The 20,219-nt window shown below is 42.0% G+C and overlaps 1 protein-coding gene across 2 annotated transcripts in view; it reads right to left on the bottom strand.

The window, feature by feature from the left end:
* Positions 1–1,170, bottom strand: part of ZNF704 (zinc finger protein 704) — a 1,522,633-nt gene extending 1,521,463 nt beyond the window's left edge. Inside the window, exon 1 of one of the 2 annotated variants that reach the window (XM_044065777.1) lies at positions 579–1,170. In XM_044065777.1, coding sequence (XP_043921712.1) covers positions 579–875 — 297 coding nt within the window. In that variant the 5' untranslated portion in view covers positions 876–1,170. The remainder of the gene's footprint in view (positions 1–578) is intronic. The other variant, XM_044065776.1, reaches the window with a different exon arrangement.
* Between the last annotated feature and the right edge of the window lie 19,049 nt (positions 1,171–20,219).

Here is a 20,219-nt window from a genome sequence, read left to right as displayed (position 1 = left end):
CAGAACACCACCTTTAAATGTCTGCCATGCCAAACCAGTTTAAAAATTGGGTAGCACAGTGTCGGACGCACATGGTGGCAAAGCATCCCTATACTGTAATTGTCTTGATTACAATTCTTTGTAACCCATGTGTGCCAGAAAATACATTGTTTGCAGTATCCTAACAATCCTGCATGCTTGAAACCGATAAAACATAAAACCATACTGTATTAAACTGTGCACTAATGGGCAAGCAACAAAACTTCCTCTGAACTACTACGCCTGTCCAACTGGCCAGTGTTCCACAACAAGTGTTACTCGTTCTGCTTATAAACATCCACCGACTCCACACTGACAGCTGTAAATCAATGTTCATCAAGCCTTTGTGTGGGAGACGGGTGGGCTCTCGACTCTGCTGGTACTGCATTATTCTAGGACTATGCAGAGGTGTGCTTCCTGTACCAAAGTTTCAGCTCTCCAAGCTCTTCAGCAAGATGCTCCCGGCCGCCTCCAGCCGAGCACTGCGGTACTACAAGAAGGCGCCGGTCACATGGAGCAGAAGAGAAAACACAACATGACACACTCACACACCCACCTACCTTCATGGTGGCTTTAAGCGGCGCTGATGATTTGGCGTGTGCAGGCTGTGCACCAAATGCTGTTGTACCCAGGATGGCCAAAATCTCATCTTCTGGGTAGTCCTTTAGTATGCCATCCTCCAACATTACAGGGTACACATTGCGACGCATGCCAGACGGCCCCGGGTCCGAGCATGCCTTGCTTTCAGACATCTGCGCCTGCACTACCCCAGGTAACAGCACCCCGTCTCCACTAGGACCTGGGGTGCACACCCTGCTCCCAAGGATCGACCGCTTCGACAACCGTCTAGCCTGCATGGTGATTTTCTGCGCTTTTATTGTCCCAACGAGCCACTAAAGCCCAAACTGTAATTGATTAAGGAGAACCAAACCATGCAAAGATGCCTAACGATTTAGAGGAACAAATGTGTCAGGGAGACGCAGACTAGTCCGTTGCAGGAGTTGTGCATGCAGTCCGTCCAGTTTGGCTCAGTCCCTTTTCGGTACATGTAAACAATATTAAATCCCTCTTGCCCATGCACAACCTGACCGGTTCGCGATGCCTGCCCCTCACTCGAGCGCGGTGTTTTTCTGTGCTTCTGTCTCGGTACCCTACACTAGATGAGCAAAACCAGGCATGGATTCTCGAGTATTTCTGACCTGAACTCAACTGTAATTTGTTTACTTCGAGATAGAGGGTGACATCATGTTATAGAACAATAAAATCGTCGTCACTGGTGTTTAATTAACTGTTTGAGACTTTGGGTGATGATATATTCTTGGCCATACACTTTCTGCTTCATCACATCCCAACTGATTTCACCTTTCTGAGTGAAGTAATCTTTAAGCTATAACCTAGATACATTTTGCAGTTTTATTCAAGTGGTTGTCTAGCACTGCTGTGAGCATTCAGTGTGTTTGTGTGAAATCCTAGACAACAACCCTGCATTTAGTTAGCCACAGTCAGTAAGCTAGAAAACTGCCTTTTACTTTGTACTACCAAATGGCTGTATATACTCTGGGTGCAAATATAGTTTGCATTTGAGTTCAAAGGTCAGAATTTCCAAAGTTTTCATTAAGTGTCTTATCATTTAGGGTCACATTTCATTGGAGTGGTTTATAGAATCGTGGAAATGGATGTCTTTTAAATCTACTTGGATTCACAGGAAGAAACTCAGTGGGGAAGTGGCAAGTACATATACACAGCATGAAATATCAACACAGTGCAGCCATACCGCTCAACTGTCCAAATATTTACCTCATATTTTGAGGATTGTCATTAAATGATAACATACATTTGAATATTTCAGAGTTCATTTTCTTCAGAAAATGAAAGCTATCACAAATCCTGTTACTGTAGCAACTTTCTTAGTTTGTAAGAGCAATATTTAAAATCTGTCCCTATGTTTAGGACTTTGTTCCCCCATTATTTTAGACTTTGTCCAGATTTCTGGCTTTAAGAAGCTGAGAGGTAGGAGTGCAATGATAAATGGATTGCAAACTAAAAAATGTACACTACAACTACATTACCTGAGATGCAAGCATTAGACATGAACAGCTGTTAACAGTCACATTTCTGACGAAGACCTGATCATTGCTTTGTTCAAATTTGAAAAAAATCCATTTATTCAAGTTGTGTAGCTTTTTCATGCATGCTTTGAGGAGTGATAGCACATGCCCTCTTAGAAATGAAACACATTTGTAGAAGTATAATAAGAGAAGTAGGGAACTAAATTAAGTTACTGAGAAGAAATTGCAAGAGGACTGTAGGGGAGCCAGTATTTCTTTGACTTTATTATTTTTATTGTTTTTATAAGTAGTAAAAGTGCATTGAATGTGACATAAATGAAATGACCTGAATTCTTTAGTGGAAAAAAGTAAACCTTTGATAACTTGTGGATCTAATACCCATGTTAGCCTGTAGCTAGTTTAAACTACTTGGAACTTTTTCTCACATTCTTGTTACTAGCCTAAAATTTTACAGAAAAGATCTGTTAAGCTTTCTGTTAATATCTCATGGACTGCATTCAGTGTTGGTTTCGGCATAAAAATCAGGGTTATGAAGGCCTTTGTGAGATTACAGAATTTTCAATCAAGATGAAATACAAAAAGACATAGTCAATGTAAAACTTAAATATTTTGTACTTTAGTGTTTTTTCAATGTCTAGACCCTCTTAGCAGTATACCAAGGAAAGGAAAGACAGCTTGTAGTAAAAATTCTACTTCCACAATGCCATGCACAGATTCACATAAAACAAGAGTGAATATAGTCTGTATAGCACTTACATTGACTTGCAGAAATTATTGTCCCTGGGAACAGAAAAAAGAAGTTATGTCTTACCATAATGTTCCATCTGTATTGATCTTCATCCATTCATCATCGATGGGTTGTCAGTTTATTCCTCGGAACTGAGCCGGCTTTATACCAAGCTCGCACCAGCCGGAAACTCTCGAGCTAAGCTTTTACCGATAATGCCCTTCTCCCTGTTACCTCACATCGAGTTTGCCCATTATTAGTAAAGCAGAGGCAGTTTCTGCACAAGTACCCTATTTCAGGACTTGGACCCAAAGCATCCCCCAGGAGCCTTAGGAGGGGGAAGGAGGGTGCGACACGATGAATGGATGAAGAGCAACAACACATGGAATGTTATGGTAAGACATAACGTCTGTATCGGATGCTGTTAATCTTCATCCCATTCATCACCGATGGGCAGATTCCCCAGCTACTTTGTGTCACTTGGGCGGTCCTATGGAAGAATATTTCTGAACACCATTGAGCCAAATGAAACTCTTCTCCTGGAGACCAGATCCAAATTGTAATGAATAATAACGGTAAGAGGAGTAGCCCATATAACTGCTGCACATATATCGTTTAAAGAAGCTTTTGAATGAAAGGCCACCAAAGTAGCTATAGATCTAGTGGAGTGAGCTTTGACTTTCTGTGGAATAGGTTCTTTCTTGTGACAGTAGATGAAGAATATACAGTCTCCGATCCATTTAGAAAGGGTTACCTTAGAAACTGACTTTCCCATCTTAGGACCAGAAAAGGAAACAAATAGCTGGTCAGATTTGTGCAATGAAATCGTCCTATCCAGACAGAATTTTAACTGTCTTTGTACATCCAACGAATGTAGACAGTATTCTCTTTTATTTGAAAAATTCGGGAAAAAAACTGGTAGGTTAATAGTCTGGTTAATGGAGATGTCCGAAATCACTTTAGGGAGAAAGGAAGGATTTGTCTGGAGTGATACTCTGTTCTTCTGGAAAATCAAATAGGGATGTTTTATGCATAGAGCATGGAGTTCTGAAATTCACCTAGCTGATGTGATGGCCACCAGAAAAAGAGATTTCCATGACAGAAATTTGATGTCACAAGCTGCTGCAGGTTCAAAGGGAGGTTGTGTCAAAGACTGTAGAACTAGTGTAAGGTTCTATAGTTCTATAGGTTGTCTGATCGGGGGTCTAATGTGAGGGACTCCTTTCAGAAAGGTTTTATACAAACGATGTGAGATCAAAGTAGAATTCCCAAAACCATTATGAAAGTTTGAAATGGCAGCTAGGTGGACTCATATAGTGGAAGCTGCAGCACCATCTGCAAACAAATTTGACAAGTACTCCAGTATTGCCGTAATTGGGGCTATGTACGGATCTAAATGTCTCTCCTTAGATCAAATCGAAAATCTCTTTCATTTATCCAAATAAAGTTTCCTGGTGGATGGTTTGTCAGAGGCCAGAATAATATCACATACAGGAGAGGAAAGAATGTTCTGCCTAGCTATCTGTGGAAGTGGAGAAACGAAGCTGTCAGCTTGAGACTGGTTAAGCTCTGTAGGCTGAACACTTGGGGGTGAGAAATCAGATCTGGAATTGGATCCAGGATCCACGGTCGGCATAAAGTGAGACCGAAGAAAGGGGAACCATACTTGTTGAGGCCAGTAGGAGGCTATGAGGGTCACTTTGCTTTTCAACCGAAGAGCTTTCTTCAAGATTTGGGAAATCAGAGGAATGGGAGGAGGTAAGCACACAGAAGTCCCGTGGGCAAGTCATGGATTAGAACATCCCTCAAGGAGTCCCCCTTTGGGGGAATTAGGGCAAAGTAGTTGCTGCATTTGTGGTTGGACGTGGAGGAGAATAGGTCGCAGCAAGGCTGACCCCAATGGTTGAAAATTTTTGCCGCTATGGACGGATTGAGGGACCTCTCATGAAGCAGGAGAATACATCTACTGAGCTTGCCTGCAATCAAGTTGGCATCCCCAGGAATATGCGTTGCTATCAGAAAGTGGTTGGAAGCTATCACCCATTGCCAAATCCTCATGGCCTCTCGACATAAGGGGTAGGACTTGGTTCCTCCTTGTTTGTTTATATACCAGACTACTGACATGTTGTCTGATTGAATGGCAATTGTCCTGGAGGGAAGGACAGACTGGAATGCTTGCAATGCTAGAAGTACTGCCCTTAGTTCTTGGACATTGATATTCAGATTGGCCTCCATTGTAGACCACGTGCCTTTGACTGTCATTCCCTGACAATGCCCGCCCCACCCTATCAGGGAAGCATCCATGGTCACAGTGGCTCTGGACTGAGGAGAATGGAAGGGGCGGCTCCACAGTTCTGTTTCTGGCCTCATCCACCACCTTAGGTCTTGTTTGCATCGATTTGTTATTCGTATCTGGAAGGACAAAGGATGCTGATTTGGGTACCACTGAGATAAAAGAAGCCATTGAAGGAGTCTCATGTGAAGTTTTGCAAGAGGTACCATTGATATAGAAACTGACATAGAACCTAGGAGCTGAAGGACCTCTCGTGCTGACACTTTGTTTTGACAGAGTACCACCCAGAGTTGGAGCCTTAGTTTTTGTAATCTGTGATCCGAAAGAGAGATCAAACAGGAGTGGGTGTTGAATAACTGCTCCTATGAACTCTATGGATTGGGTTGGCATCAGGTTGGATTTCTCCCAGTTTATGGATATTCCCAGAAGGTTCACCAGAGATAGGGTGCATTTCACGGCCATTACCAGCAGATGCTTGGTGGAGGCGGTGAGGAGCCAATCATCTAAATATGGAAACATCTGGAATCCTTGAGTCTCAATTGAGCTGTCTCTACTGCCATGCATTTGGTGAACACTCTGAGGGCTGTAGAGAGTCCAAAGGGCAGAGCACGGAATTGGTAGTGATTGGCTCTCAGCCAAAAGCAAAGTAGCCTTCTGGAGTGCTTGTCCATTTTGATTTGGTAATACGCATCCCAAAGGTCCATTGAGCACATCCAATTACATTCCCCCAAAAAAGGGAGAATGGTCTGAACCGTGACCATGTGGAATTTTATTTTTGTGACAAACTTGTTTAAATTGCTGAGATCCAAAATTGGTTTCCAGTCCCTTGTCTTTTTTGGCACCAAAAAGAATCTCGAGTAAAATCCAGATTAGCACTGGTCTGGAGGGACTGCTTGGGTGACTCTTTTTTTGACACAGCCTTTTTATCTCTAGGGCTGCTTCTTCCCTTTGACTGGGTGGAATGTCAGGAATTTGGCTTGGTGGCTTTGGGTAAGAATCAAATGGGATGTGGTAACCTCTGGTTATTATCTTCTGCACCCAAGAATCAGTGGTTATTGATTGCCAGGCAGCATGGTGCAGAGAGAAATGCCCCCCGACTGCTTCCAGAGGAAAGCAATTGGGCCGCTCTTCAGGAGTGCTGATAGGACTGCCCAGAGAATGAGTCTCTGGGTCCCTGGTTATATGGGCTCCCTCTACCTCAGTAGGGGTGTCTTCCAGAAGAGTTAGCCCTTCTGCCTCTGGGAGTAAACTCACCACATGTGTCACGAAAAAGACCCTGAGACTTCTTGTGCCACAACTTTCCACTCCTCTGATTCTGTACACCTACAGCAGACGGTCTTACCGTATTCCTCACACCTGGCTAGAGTGTTCTTCACTTTTGGGCTGAACAGGGTAGATGCTTCAACTGGAGCATTCAGGAATGAAGACTTAAAGGGGTCCACAAAATCACACAGATCCATCCAGGCATGATGTCTCATAACTACGCCTGAACCCACAGCTCTTGCTGCCCCTTTGGTTGTATGGGATATTAACCTCATGGACGAGTTTGATATCCATTCCAGGGTCATGAGCTGCGAGGAAACTTTGTCACTCACCTTGTCAGACACCTGTCTTGCTAGAGATCCAGAAAGGTCAGAGATCAAGTCTCTTTGGAGCCTCGCAAAATGTGCCAGATAGTTCAAGGACCATATGGCAAAGGTTGATGAAGCAAATACTTGCTTCCCTAATCTGTCTACTGCTCAAGACTCCCTGTTAGGCGGGTGGACAGTCTGTCTCTCTTCCGCAAGCTCTTTCTTTGTGGCCGCTGCCACCAGCATAGCATCTACTGGTAAACCATTAGACCAATGTGGGCTGTCCTGGGGGGGATAGAATTTTATCTGGTCTCTGTGGGATGGGCTCAACAGAGTCCAGATTCTTCTAAGCCCACTGCACCATGAGCTGGACTAGCTTTTCTGCAGGAGGGGTCACCCAAGAGGTAGATGGATGAGCACAAAAGGCCTGCAGGAAAATGGATTCCTCAGAGGAAGGATTTTTGGGCTTCCAGTCACCACTCTGTTTCAACATTTCAAGGATGTCTCCAAAGGAGACATCTTCAGGGGATGACCGTGGGGACACTTCCCCTTCATCTTAACCCATATTCTCTGTTAGAGAGTCCTCAGGGGAGTCTAAGTGCTTCCGCTTGCACAACTTCTTCCATGGCACCTCCTCAGTGGAAACTTCTGAGAAGGACTTGGAGGAAGGGGCACTCTGCAGTAGGGTATCCTGCGGGTCTCGTGCTCGCTGTCCCGAAGTGGTAGCTTGTGACAGCTACAGCTCAGGGGGGGAGCATTTGGGGTTCCAATGCCAGCAGTTTGCTTCCAGAAGCAAGTGCCCTCTCCATCACCTGGAAGGCAGGCCCACCCCAATAGGGATCGGAGCCTGGGACTGAGCAAGACACTCTCGGAACTGGGGTCACACCCCACCCCTGTGAGAGGAGCTTCAAGAGGGATTGTGCTGGCAGGGCCTCTGGCACCGAGGATGGAACGGTATATACACTCAGGACCATACTCGGCACTGAAGAGCCCACTGCCCAATCCCAGGCTTGAGGAGGACCCGGCTCGAACAAGACAAAGGCTTGGTTCTGGTGCCACTGTGAGGTCCACTAGTGGCACTGAGGATATGGGCACCAAAAGGGACATCAGAATCGAAGGCTTTGAAACCTGCAAAGAGGTCAAAGAAGGAGAGTAGGATGGAGTCCATGGAAGAACGGTCCCAAGTCCGGCATGTGGTTGGGTCTTAGTAGGCATAGGAATTCTTCTGGCTGTGAGCAACTGGTCAACAAGGCGCACCACATCAAATTCGGAAAGGCTCCTTGTAGCTCTAGTGGATATCCCCGATGGGGGCCCTGGTCATTCAAGGAAGGGGCTATATATCTGCCCCAGAAAGGGACCCACTGATGGGGAGAATCACATCCATGCTGTGGAGTCCAACGGCACCACTGTCTTGAGATTGGCGATGGGAGTGCAGCATCCATGGTAGTCATGGGTACCGAAGGCAGACTCATTGCCGAGATGATAGTTGATACCGAAAGGGGGTTGCAGTGATCATTGGTGGCTCAGTAATGAATGTAGTCATAGTCACCGGTACCGGAGACAAGCTCAGTGCTGAGACAGCACTCTGCACTGAAGAGGGTGAAACAATTGACAGTGTGGATGTGGATGGTGCCTTAGACATTACTGGCACCAAAACATGCGTCAAGAAAGAAGGAACAGTAGGCGGAACTGAGCCTAGTGTCGAAGAGACTGGCTTCAGCTTTGATGACAATTTTAGCATTTTAGGCTTAGGCGGCTTATCCAACACATTAGACAGTGAAGCAAGCACAGAATGTGGTCTATTTTTGTCTTTTTTCAGAGAGGGTGAACCCTCCAATGCAGAAAGAGCCTCTGAAAAGGGCGACTAAAGGAGGCCCTTCAGAATTAATTTATTTTTTCATTCATTTATGGTACGGTTACTAAATTCTTGGCAGATAGACCATGGCGGTTGTACTGAGAGATGAGGCACTCCCAAACAGTACACACAACCATCATGTAAGTCATAATTTGGCATTTTCCTAGAACATTTCAGGTAATGTTTGAAGCCTGATGTTCCCTTCTTCTCACACATACTAAACAGCCAGGTAAAACAGCAAAAAGAAAGACTCTATATAGATAAAAAAAAAAAAAAAAATATATATATATATATATATATATATATATATATTTTTTTTTTTTTTTTTTTGAATACTTAAATATACCAACTCCAAGATTGCACTTTAACGGAGTTAAGTGCACAAAAGGGAAGATTTCCCTTTCCTATGCTGTAGCGCAATCTCGTAGTTGATATATTTAAGTAGCGGGGGATGAGAGGGACTTACCCCCCTGCCTACAGACTTTACCAGACCAGCAATGGTATATAAGGATTACCACAAGGGTAGGGAGAAAGGCCGTACCAACAATGGTACTAAAGTTACCGAAAGGTAAATAGGGAAGAAGGCTGAATGTAAAAGGGAAAGACTAGCAACAGCAAAAGCTAGACAAAGGGATGAAGAACTATAAGTAATTAGTAATTACTACCAAAACTCTAGTAAAATATCAAAAAAGTTCAACTTAGCTGAGAGCAGGCTTGGACGCAGCTTTATGGCTATACAGCAAACAAGATCTAGGATAACAGGGAGAAGGGCATTATGGGTAAAAGCTTGAGAGTTTTCGGCTGGCTTGAGCTTGGTATAAGGCCGATTCAGTTCCAAGGACGGAACCGACAACCCAACGGTGATGAATGGGATGATCAACAACATCAGATTAATTGTTTATTAATAAAAATATTTTGCCATTCAAAGGATTAAGAAAGTCCAATGTTTTGTAAGAAAAAGAAACAATATTATTCACAGGGATGTTACTTAAATGTAGCAAAAGGGTTGCAAGTCAGACTGCTGAGCTTTCTCTTACAGCCCCTCATAATGTCTGCAGCCTGGAAGAGAGATTTCTCTGCAATTTGTTTTATAAGGACACTGTGTGGGTGAAAAAGCCTTATGGCCCTCCTGAGATACTTGTTTGCAGCCATCCATACTCTTGTGAAATTACAATATATCTTGCAGTAAGCCTCCAACATTTAAAGCGTTCACATACTGGAATTCAGCTTGTGCAACCAATCACAGGTTTTGCTTATTCTGTATTCTATTTAGGAAATCCAACAGCTGTGTTGAGCCTCATATGTGTAATCATGCACGCATAGAATGTCGACAGTATTGCTTAAATGGAAGGAAAATCAAAAGATTATCCTGTCCCAGACGTAACTGGTGGTTTGAGTGATCAAGAAAATATTTATAGGCCACACAAATTCTATCAGCATTAGAACATTTTACCATTATGTGATTTTTCAATTCTGGATAGCTCATACAGGTTTGGTACTGCAAATCAATACACAGTTTTAACTCATGAAGGCATCTGTACACTCAAACTTTAAGCATGATTAAAATGGTGGAATGAGACGTGTCTTTACGTGTTCCAAGAAACAGTGGCTATTACTTATACTAGGATGGCACCACTATTTGACAGCAGAATTACTAGTAATATCAGTAGTAAAGTTTAAGTTTGTTACAACTGTCTCTTATTATCAAAGAAATTCTAGAGCCAAATGATATGCAAGAGCACACTTGCAGTTATTTTTGATAAAGATCTTTCTAAAGTCATAACATAAGGAAATATACCTGGATAAATATAATTGCTTTCTGAAGAATACGTGTGTGATTATGGTTACATATTACATTATCGAAGTTTCAGTACTTCAAATACCATATGATCGAAGTACTAAAACTTCGAAAATGTAATTAAAAAAAAAAAAAAACAAACAAAAGCAACTGCTGTGAGCAGGGGGGCAAGCCCCCTGCACCCCCCACACTCCCCTACTTAAATATACCAACTCCAAGATTGCACTTTAACGGAGTTAAGTGCACAAAAGGGAAGATTTCCCTTTCCTATGCTGTAGCGCAATCTCGTAGTTGATATATTTAAGTAGCGGGGGATGAGAGGGACTTACCCCCCTGCCTACAGACTTTACTTTGTCTTTTTTTTAATTATTTTTTATGAACATTCGAATATTTAATCGTTCGATCATTAAAGGTCGACCTTTAGTGATTCGAACAATTGAATATTCCATGTTCCAATAGGAACCCTGTGATTACACTTTTTATTATACAATTAACCTTATTTTGAGTACTAACACCAGAGAATGACATCACCTGATGCCCTTTTTCTGTGATGATGAAAGAAGATACACTCATATGTCAAATATCCACATTCATGCATATATTAGTAATAAATAGCTATTCAGATTAGTACCAGTCATTTTGTGCAGGACAAGAGGCTTGGAACATAAACTGGCATTCAGTCCTGCTACAGTGACCACCAGCTACCCACTCTAACCTTTGACATTTTTTTTTTCATTTAGGCCATGTTCCAAGCAATCTTTTGATATTTACCACATAGTCAAGTTTCTGTTTCAGTATCTGAACTTTTTCAGCTATGACAGTTCCTAATTTCTTCTTTGACCTTTCCACCTTAGATTTTTTCCGTGAGTGACTTGTGAATTGCTGCTTTGTAGCTCAATGAACCAGTCATTAGCCTGCGTTCAAAAAGGGTGACTTAGGTACAAATGCTGTCCAGGTTGTATCTAATATTTAAGTTCCTCTTTATGTTTCTCTATTACATTCTGAACCTATCTGACTGCCACCCTGGGGACATAGTCTATCTGCCAAACTGTCTACCACTTGTTAGAGAAAGGAAATATCCTGAAAATTCTATGGGGAAAATAGTCAATTCCTTGTCAGCTATAGTATCATCACCAAAAGGCCAACAGGACCCTCTTTTCTGTTCTGGTTCTTCTACTTTTAAAAGAGTTGGCAAGGTAAGACTCAGATTTCTCAATAAAATGGTGACCAGCAACATCTGACACTAACATAATACCAAGCCCCCGTGTTAGCATATGAGTCTTCTTCACCTCATGACTCTACAAATTACCTTGATTTGTCGCATATCTATCTGTCCCACCCCTTTGAATAATGTCTTATCCTATAATAAGCCTAATGCTAGTTCAGCACATTGGACTTTACAGGTGCCAGATCCAATGACAAAGTCTGCTCCCTTTTGGTATCCTGTGGTCTCACCATTAGTTTTATAATTGATCTTCTGATCAGGTAATGCTATTGGGTTCATAGGTTCATAGGTAGGTACTAGGCTATCAGCCCAAGGGCCTAAGTAAGCCTAGCCAAGAAGGTTCCCTGGCTTTTGCCACTCAAGAAATTTATTTTCCTGTGCCCCTGTCGAGCAGAGCCAAAGAAGTGATCCCCAGGGTGAATTTCCTATTTCCCATCCACTCATCAAGATTTTTCTTGAAGAGTGCTAATGAGGAACTCTGCTTGACATAGATGGGTTGCTTGTTCCAGAGTATGGAAAGTCTCTGGGACAGGAATCTATCCCTCCAGCATGTTCTGTTTATTGTGGTGACAAGGTTTAGGTCCCTGGACTGTGTAGCTCGGAAGGAGTCTATTTTCTGGCTACATATCGAAATACCAATAAAATGAATATCATAAGTGGATTTAAATTATCATTTGATAATTAAGTAAGTGTACAGGCTGACAAACCCCTTTTAGCATGACCTGGGAATCATAGTGTATTACAAAACATGACAGGTGTACATAGACCAAAGCATGCAAATAGCAGGTAAACAGGTACTGTCATCATCATCATCATCTTCTTTCGGCTGTTCCCATTAGGGGTTGCCACAGTGGATCATCTGTTTCCATTTCTTCCTGTCCTCTGCATCTTGCTCTGTCACACCAACCACCTGCATGTCCTCTCTCACCACATCCATAAACCTTATCTTAGGCCTTCCTCTTTTCTTGTTACCTAGTAGCTTCATCATTAGCATCTTTTCCCCAATATACTCAGCATCCCTCCTCAGCACATGTCCAAACCAAAGTAATCTTGCCTCTCTGGCTTTGTCTCCAAGCCTTCCAACCTGGGCTGACCCTCTAGTATACTTATTCCTAATCCTGTCCACCCTCATCACACCCAGTGCAAATCTTAACATCTTTAACTCTGCCACATCCAGCTCAAACTCCTGCCTTTTTGTCAATGCCACTGTCTCCAACCCATATAACATATCTGGTCTCACTACCCTCTTGTAGACCTTCCCTTTCACTCTTACTGGTACTCGTCTGTCACAAATCACTCCTGATACTCTTCTCCACCCACTCCATCCTGCCTGTACTCTCTTCTTCATCTCTCTCCCACACTCACTATTACTCTGAACTATTGATCCCAAGTATTTAAACTCATCCACCTTCACTACCTTTACTCCTTGCATCCTCACCATTCCTCTAGCCTCCCTCTCATTCACACACATATATTCTGTCTTAGTCCTGCCGGCCTTCATTCCTCTTCTCTCTAGAGCATATCTCCACCTCTCCAGGGTCTCCTCCACCTGTTCCCTACTCTCACTACAGATCACAATGTCATCTGCAAACATCATAGTCCATGGGGACTCCTGTCTGATCTCATCTGTCAACCTGTCCATCCCCATTGCAAATAAGAATGGGCTCAGAGCTGATCCTTGATGTAATCCCACTTCCACCTTAAACACATCCATCACTCCCACCGCAGACCTCACCGCTGTCACACTACCCTCGTACATATCCTGTATCACTCTTACATACTTATCTGACATTCCTGACTTCCTCATACAATACCACAGCTCCTCTCTAGGCACACCGTCATATGCTTTCTCTAAGGACCAAAAGAGTGGCAAAGGCTGGAAATGTTCACTGCAACAAAGACAGAGGTACCCCTACTTCAAGCCCATGGCAGGTGCATCTTGGAGAAAAGGTGGGTGGTTGGATAAGACATAAGAAAAGGTGTAAAACAAACCAGCCAGGGTCATTAATGCTGTGGGTAGCAGTAATAGTACAGCACAAGTACATAGCAGGTTGATTGATATGATCCTGCATGCATGAAGAAAGGCACAGGACATTGCCAGGGATCAGCCGGACACAGGAGTTGGACTACCTGTGTATAGGACCCTCATAGAAACTGTTATCCTGTTTATGTAAAGTTAGAAAACATTTATACTAAATTGTGGCTTGGATACAGGTTCTGATCTGGTGACAACAGTATGAATATCAGTCAGGGATGAGCCAGGTATGCATGTACATATGTCAGCACAGTAGTTCTCAGTCTCACTGATGTACTGTTATGAAATATCCACATTTCTGTCTTCCATATACCTTTGGGCTGGAGCAACCTGCATCACAAGGTTCATATGCATCTTTAGACTTTGTACCCAGCTGGTATGTAGCTCTGTGTGTGTGTGTGTGTGTGTGTGTGTGTGTGTGTGTGTGTGTGTGTGTGTGTGAGTGTGTGCCTCACTTGTGGTAAGGTTGCAACCCATCTTCCATTGTCACAGGTATGTTTTCTGTCTGTTTTTACAGGTTTTATAGATGGAGGAGCCTGCATAATGGAACAGGACATGACTGGTGTCTGTGAGTCACCAGTGGTGGACAGTGAAGGCACCTTGCACATGGCACAGTCTGAGACACTAACACTGTCAGCCAAGATATCAATGTAATGCACCAAACCAAATGCCAGTAATAATGGATAAGGTCTTTGTCTCCCATAAACAAAGTAAAAGGTTCAATCCTGTCCTCAGGCCAAAGCCTGTATGGAAATTGCTTGTTTTCCCTGTGTCTCTGTGGGCTTTTTCCCACTTCCAAATAACATCAAATTCACCCAAGAATGGAATTGTGGGCAGCAACGCATACTCGAGAGGTTCCCTATTGAGTAGTAGTGCACAACCTTTTTGTGGGGAGGGCCACTACATGAATTCCTGATGCATCTATGCACCTCCTCAAAACATAGTACATCATTATGAGTTAACAATAGGTACAGGTGACTGGCATTATTACTTAAGACAGCAGTCATGCAATTGCCTGTTTTCTACATCAACTTTATTTTGCCTTGCAGCCATGACGTATTACAAACTCTTGCAGAAAGCTACTACTGTTTACAGACTACAAGTTATAAACAATAAAGGATAGTTACTTCCGCAGGTAAAATTAGAGATGTGCGCAACTGCAGTCGATTAGGTAAGTAAGCACATGCTGGAAAGTTTGCATGACTGAAGTAAGGCATAGCATTTTTTCACTTTATTAAAAAAGTTTTGGTTACTCTCTGGTGGCCAGATGGTGTTGCGTCGAGGGCCGAATTTGGCCCCAGGGCCAGACGTTGTGCATCACTGCTATAGAGGAAAAAGTCATGCACCACTGCTATAGAAGAAAAGTTGTATAGGCCAACCACTTTGGGCATCAACTGTGGTGCACAGTATCCACAAGATACAAGGACAGTGATAAACTGAGCGCAATATCAGGGCTAGCCATTTCATGGGTATTTGTTGGTGATAAGTGGGTTGAGGACCCGTCCTACTCCAACTTATGCCAGGGAACCAGTAATAGTAGGGGGTGTGTATGTGCCCTGGCCAATGTGCACCTACTGTAAAAATCATCAGCCATATGTCAATAGGCTACTGGCTGACTTGTGTCCAGTTGCCCTTGGGTTACTTGGGATACATCGGCTGAGTGAAAGCTGGAAGTAAAACCAATCAACCCGCCAAACACAAACTAAGAATTGCTACACTCAGTGTAGGTTAACTGACATCTATTAAGGAGGAACCAGGACATCCTATGTATCCAGGACACTAGGTGGAAGGGCAGTGCATCAAAGCCACTTGACTTGGGGTCTAGAGTCTACTTCTTAGGAGGAGGACAGACTAGAAATGGTGTGGGTATTTTGGTGAGGGAGAAACTTCAAAAGACAGTGAGGGAAATCATCAGATCTAGTGACAGACTCATGGCAATCAGGGTCCAGTGTAAGAATAGAATCTGTGCGTAACAGCAGGGTTGTGATAATGAGGAAAATAATGCATTCAGACAGCAGTTGCAGGACCTAATAGATAAAGCAGGACAACATGAACAGGTGTTGATAATCTGTAACCTAAATGCATAAGTTGGGACAGACAGAACAGGATCTAAAGATTGACTGGGTCGGCATGGGTGGGGGCAACAGGAATAAAGAAGAAAAAGAGTCCATTCTAGACTTCTGTCTGGCACATTGTGTGATGGTGGCCAACACATGGTTCAGCAAGACATTCACAAGATCACATACAAAAGTGGCAAACATGCAACTCAGGTAGAGTTTGTCTTAGTAAGGAAAGGGCAATGGGGTAGAATTAGGCATTGCAAAGTCCTACCCAGTGAAACAGTCATCCTACGACATAAACCAATGGTTAATATCATCAGCCAGAAGTAGTGGTCAGAGAAGGCTCTAAGGCCAGCAGAGTCTAGGCTGAAGACCCTGAAGTTAACTGAAGAGAGAGCGGACAAGAGTTCAGTTAATTACTAGTAGTTCTAACATCTCAGGGAGAAAAGGAAGAAGAATGGCAGCACCTCAAAACAGTATATGTGAGGATCAGTGGTGGCTGGTGACTTCAAATCAAAGGGGGGGCTGCAGGAGACAGCTGAATGGGTGGGGTCAATGGGAAGGGGTGTGGTCAACTAGAAAGGGGAGGAGCTATGCTCAAAACCACAAAAACTAACTTTAATTAAATATGCTGCCCTGGGTGCCAAACCATAATTATGAGAGTCCAATCAAGACAAAATAAAATGTAGAAGAAAAACAATATTTCAATGCATTGGCTGCATGACAGCTTACTTAATATCTAGATGGAAACAAAAAGGTTGTGAGGCATGAACAAATAAATTACTTTTTAAATACATTACTGGAATGCCAGTCAAAATCAAGTATAAGAAAAACAAGCAGCACTCAACTCAAACCACTTCTCCTTGTACTGCAGTTCTAATTATAATTTATATTCAGCTTTAGTAAAGTACCAAGTAACATGCTGAAAGTATCAATCTCTTTGATACCCCCACTTGTAAAAATGTTTCTTATCCAAAAAAGACCTGCTGCCTGACAACTACCTGCTGGTTTCATGGGGAAAATATGATCAAAGTAAAAAACGAAAAGCAGACAAGAAACAAGCTCAAGATACATTGCTTAAAGGATTACTGTACAGGTTATGGACCACACATGATTAGTTTATGGGTAAAGCCTGCAGAGATGACTGGAAGTCTCCAACAAATGTAATGAGCTTCTTAAAATAATGTAATCCTGTCCTTTATTACAAATACTGTCATATGCATTTCAATACCCAAGGCTTATACATTATCTAGTTATGTAAGTATTCTCTACATGGCAACAACAGAAAGGCTTTCAATGTTGGCAATTCTTTAACAGTATGCTTATTAAAGCTTACTTGCATCTTACGATCTCAGACAAGCTTACCTGGTGGTCATTAAAGCATTGCTACTTAAACACAGAGCAACAGGCACTTTCTGAGTAATATTAAGCATAAATCAACAGTACAAAAATATGACAGAAACCAGACCATTCTGCAAAATCAAGGACAGATGAAAAGCTACTGTAGTACTTGTGTCAACCTTGGATGGGGGATACTCGGCACATTTACACTGCATAACTGCTCCTTGCCTTGCTTGGACACATCCAGAGTCACTACATGGGGGAGTGGGGTGCAACAAGTATGTCACAATTTGAAATGTCTGGCTGATTGTGATGACCCTGACACATTTGTCATACCTCTCAACCTCAGAGCAAGAAATCTGGGCAAAGCCATACATAGAAGTGGGACAAAGGCCCAAAAATAAGGATAATTTTTAAATATTGCTCTTATAAACTTAGAAAGATAATAGAATAGTAGGTCTTGTATTAGTATGCATTTTCTGAAGGGTATGAAATCTGAAACTCAAATGTCTGTCATTATTTTCTAACTTCAGTCTTTAATGTTTTGCCACTAATTTGCCAAAAAACAGAATTTTACGAAAAATGGTCCAAAAATGTGATGCAAAAATATAAAATAGCCACACAATACAGTTGGGAACCTGTCAAAGAAGGGACACTTTTTAATATTAGTACTGCTAACTTGAGCAGCTGATAAAATAAAAGAATCTACATGCATTTCTGAAATAAAAGTAATCTATAACTCTGATTATTACAGTTATTTCTTAATTGTAAACTCTCCACGTTTTCTTCCAAAATTGCTATTTTGCAGAGGGATTATTAGGGGAAGAGCAACATTTTGAGCCAAAATCGGGGACAGTTGAGAGGTTTGGCTATGCCTAATTCTATAAAACAATTTATTTGCATGTACCTCTCAACCTGTTAATACAATAAATTTGGACAAGGCCAAATATATTGGGGGAACATATAAACAGTACTAAAAATTGCTCTTGTATAAACTGAGACAGTTGATAGAATAACAGGTCTTACTTTAGCATGCATTTTTCTGAAGGTTATGAAGTCTGAAACTCAGTGTCTGTCATTATTTAGTGACTTAATTCCTAAATGATTTGCCAGAAAACCACAAATTTTATGAGGAACAAACCAAAAATAAGAAGCAAAAATCTATTAATTCTGTGAAGATCTGGACAGTTGGGAGGTATAGTTCAGCCAGGGCTGTCTTTGAGTTTGCCGCCCTTCCCCTCACAAAATCATGGACGAATGGAGCCCCCCCCCCCGCAGCCATTCCAATGAACCATTACTTGGCTATTTCACCCCATTTACCATAAACACTAATGTGCATACTGCTTTTTACTTCTATGATGATTTGGACTTCATTTGAAAGTTTTATTTTTCATTTTATCACACAAACACTAAGACATCTGCTAAACATAGCAATGCAGTCTCACAATGAAAACAGACTTAGCATTAAAACTTCTCTGCCCTTGAAACTCACATTCATTGAAACAGCATTGAAACCCACATTCAAAGAAAATAAATTTTGCCAGTGGCAGATAAAGAATAACTTTGGGCTGTTTTCAAATCATAGGCCCCTTGCACATGAAACATACATGTGCTCTTTGATACACCTTCCTGATTGTACTAAATTATATTCCTTGTACAGTACAGTACAGTTGTTAGAGGGCTTTAAATTTATTGTTGTGAACATTTTTTTCCAGTAAACAATGAAACAAAATGCATGCACCAATAATGACAAAACTGCCCAATTCAGAACAGTTTTCCAGTAAACAATAACACAAAATGCATGCACTAATAATGACAAAACTGCCCAGTTCAGAACATTTCCATCATAAAAGTCTACTCAAACTTCTACAGTCCACCATTATCAGTAAATATGCATAATCTCTGAAGAAGTATAAGTCATCTAAATAATTCCACATTAAAGAAATCTGTAACTAATGAAGAGGTTGCTGCTAGCAAACAACTTTATATTTCATTGTTTCATCTACATAAAGAGTGCCTGTTGCCCTTGAGGAATAAATTGCCTATGTTGCATTAATAAAATGATAAGCTAGTAATATTGCAATAGGGAATGGATGGCAAACTGATAACAGGTTCATAGTTACTAGGTATCTTTGCCAAAAAAGGACTGCAGCATCCACCCCCTTTACAACACAGTACAGTATCAGCAATACATGTACCTACTGTGGGAGTAGAACTCACAGCCTTCTGCATCAGAATCAAGTAGACTACCTGTTGTGCTATTAACAATGCAAGTGGACTCAGCATAAGCAGCACTAAACTTTTGTTCCCCTGCAGCTTTCAGCTTCTTGTAAAATCTACTTGACACTCAGCTGTATCTCTGAACTTTGCAGCACAAGAAATCTGGAAAAAGCCAAAATTTATTGGGGGGGGGGACAAAAGCCCAAAAACCAGGGACACATTTTAAACATTGCTTGTATAATGTTGAAAAGTTGCTATAATAAAATGCTGTGCTACCATCATACATTTTATTGCCAAGTATTGAACCCAGGACCCTGTGCAAAACAGTCAGAGCAACATACCACTACACCAAATCATCTGCTTTATGAAAAAGAGGTAGACTGAAACTTAAATGGCTACCATTTAGTGAATTCAGTTCTCACCATAGCTGTCAACCTCTTAGCACAAAACACCTGAACAAAGCCAGTAATGGGGGAATACAGCCCCCAAACATATTCAGTGAATTCAGTCCTCACCATTGCTCTCAACCTGTTAGCAAAAAACACGTAGACAAGACAAAGCCAGTAATGGGGGAATACGGCCCCCAAACATATTCAGTGAATTCAGTTCTCACCATAGCTCAAAAACGTAGCACAAAAAACCTGGACGAAGCCGATAATGGGGGAATACAGTCCCAAAAATAGGGACACATTTCAAATATCCATCTTATAAACTTAGAAAATTGCTAGAATAAAAGGTTTCGTGTTACCATGTACTTTCTGAAGAATATGAAATCTGAAATTCAAATGCTTGTCATTTTTATTTAACATTTGTTAACCTGGAAAGTCTGACTTGGAACAAAAGCCAATTTTCAGCAGAGGCCCAGGGAGAAACATGCCAGACACATGTCTTTGCAAGATGGGAGGACACCATAACAAACCCACACAAACACAGGGAGGACATGCAGACTCTACACAGAAGGCACGCCAGCCAAGAGAACCTGCAGCTGTTAGGCAGCAATGCTACCA

The sequence above is a fragment of the Protopterus annectens genome, chromosome 3.part0 (assembly GCF_019279795.1).
Source record: "Protopterus annectens isolate FY-2018-M chromosome 3.part0, PAN1.0, whole genome shotgun sequence".
NCBI classification, from domain to species: Eukaryota; Metazoa; Chordata; order Ceratodontiformes; family Protopteridae; genus Protopterus; species Protopterus annectens.
Note: the sequence above shows the minus strand (reverse complement) of the source record. Positions and strands in the feature narration are given on the sequence as shown.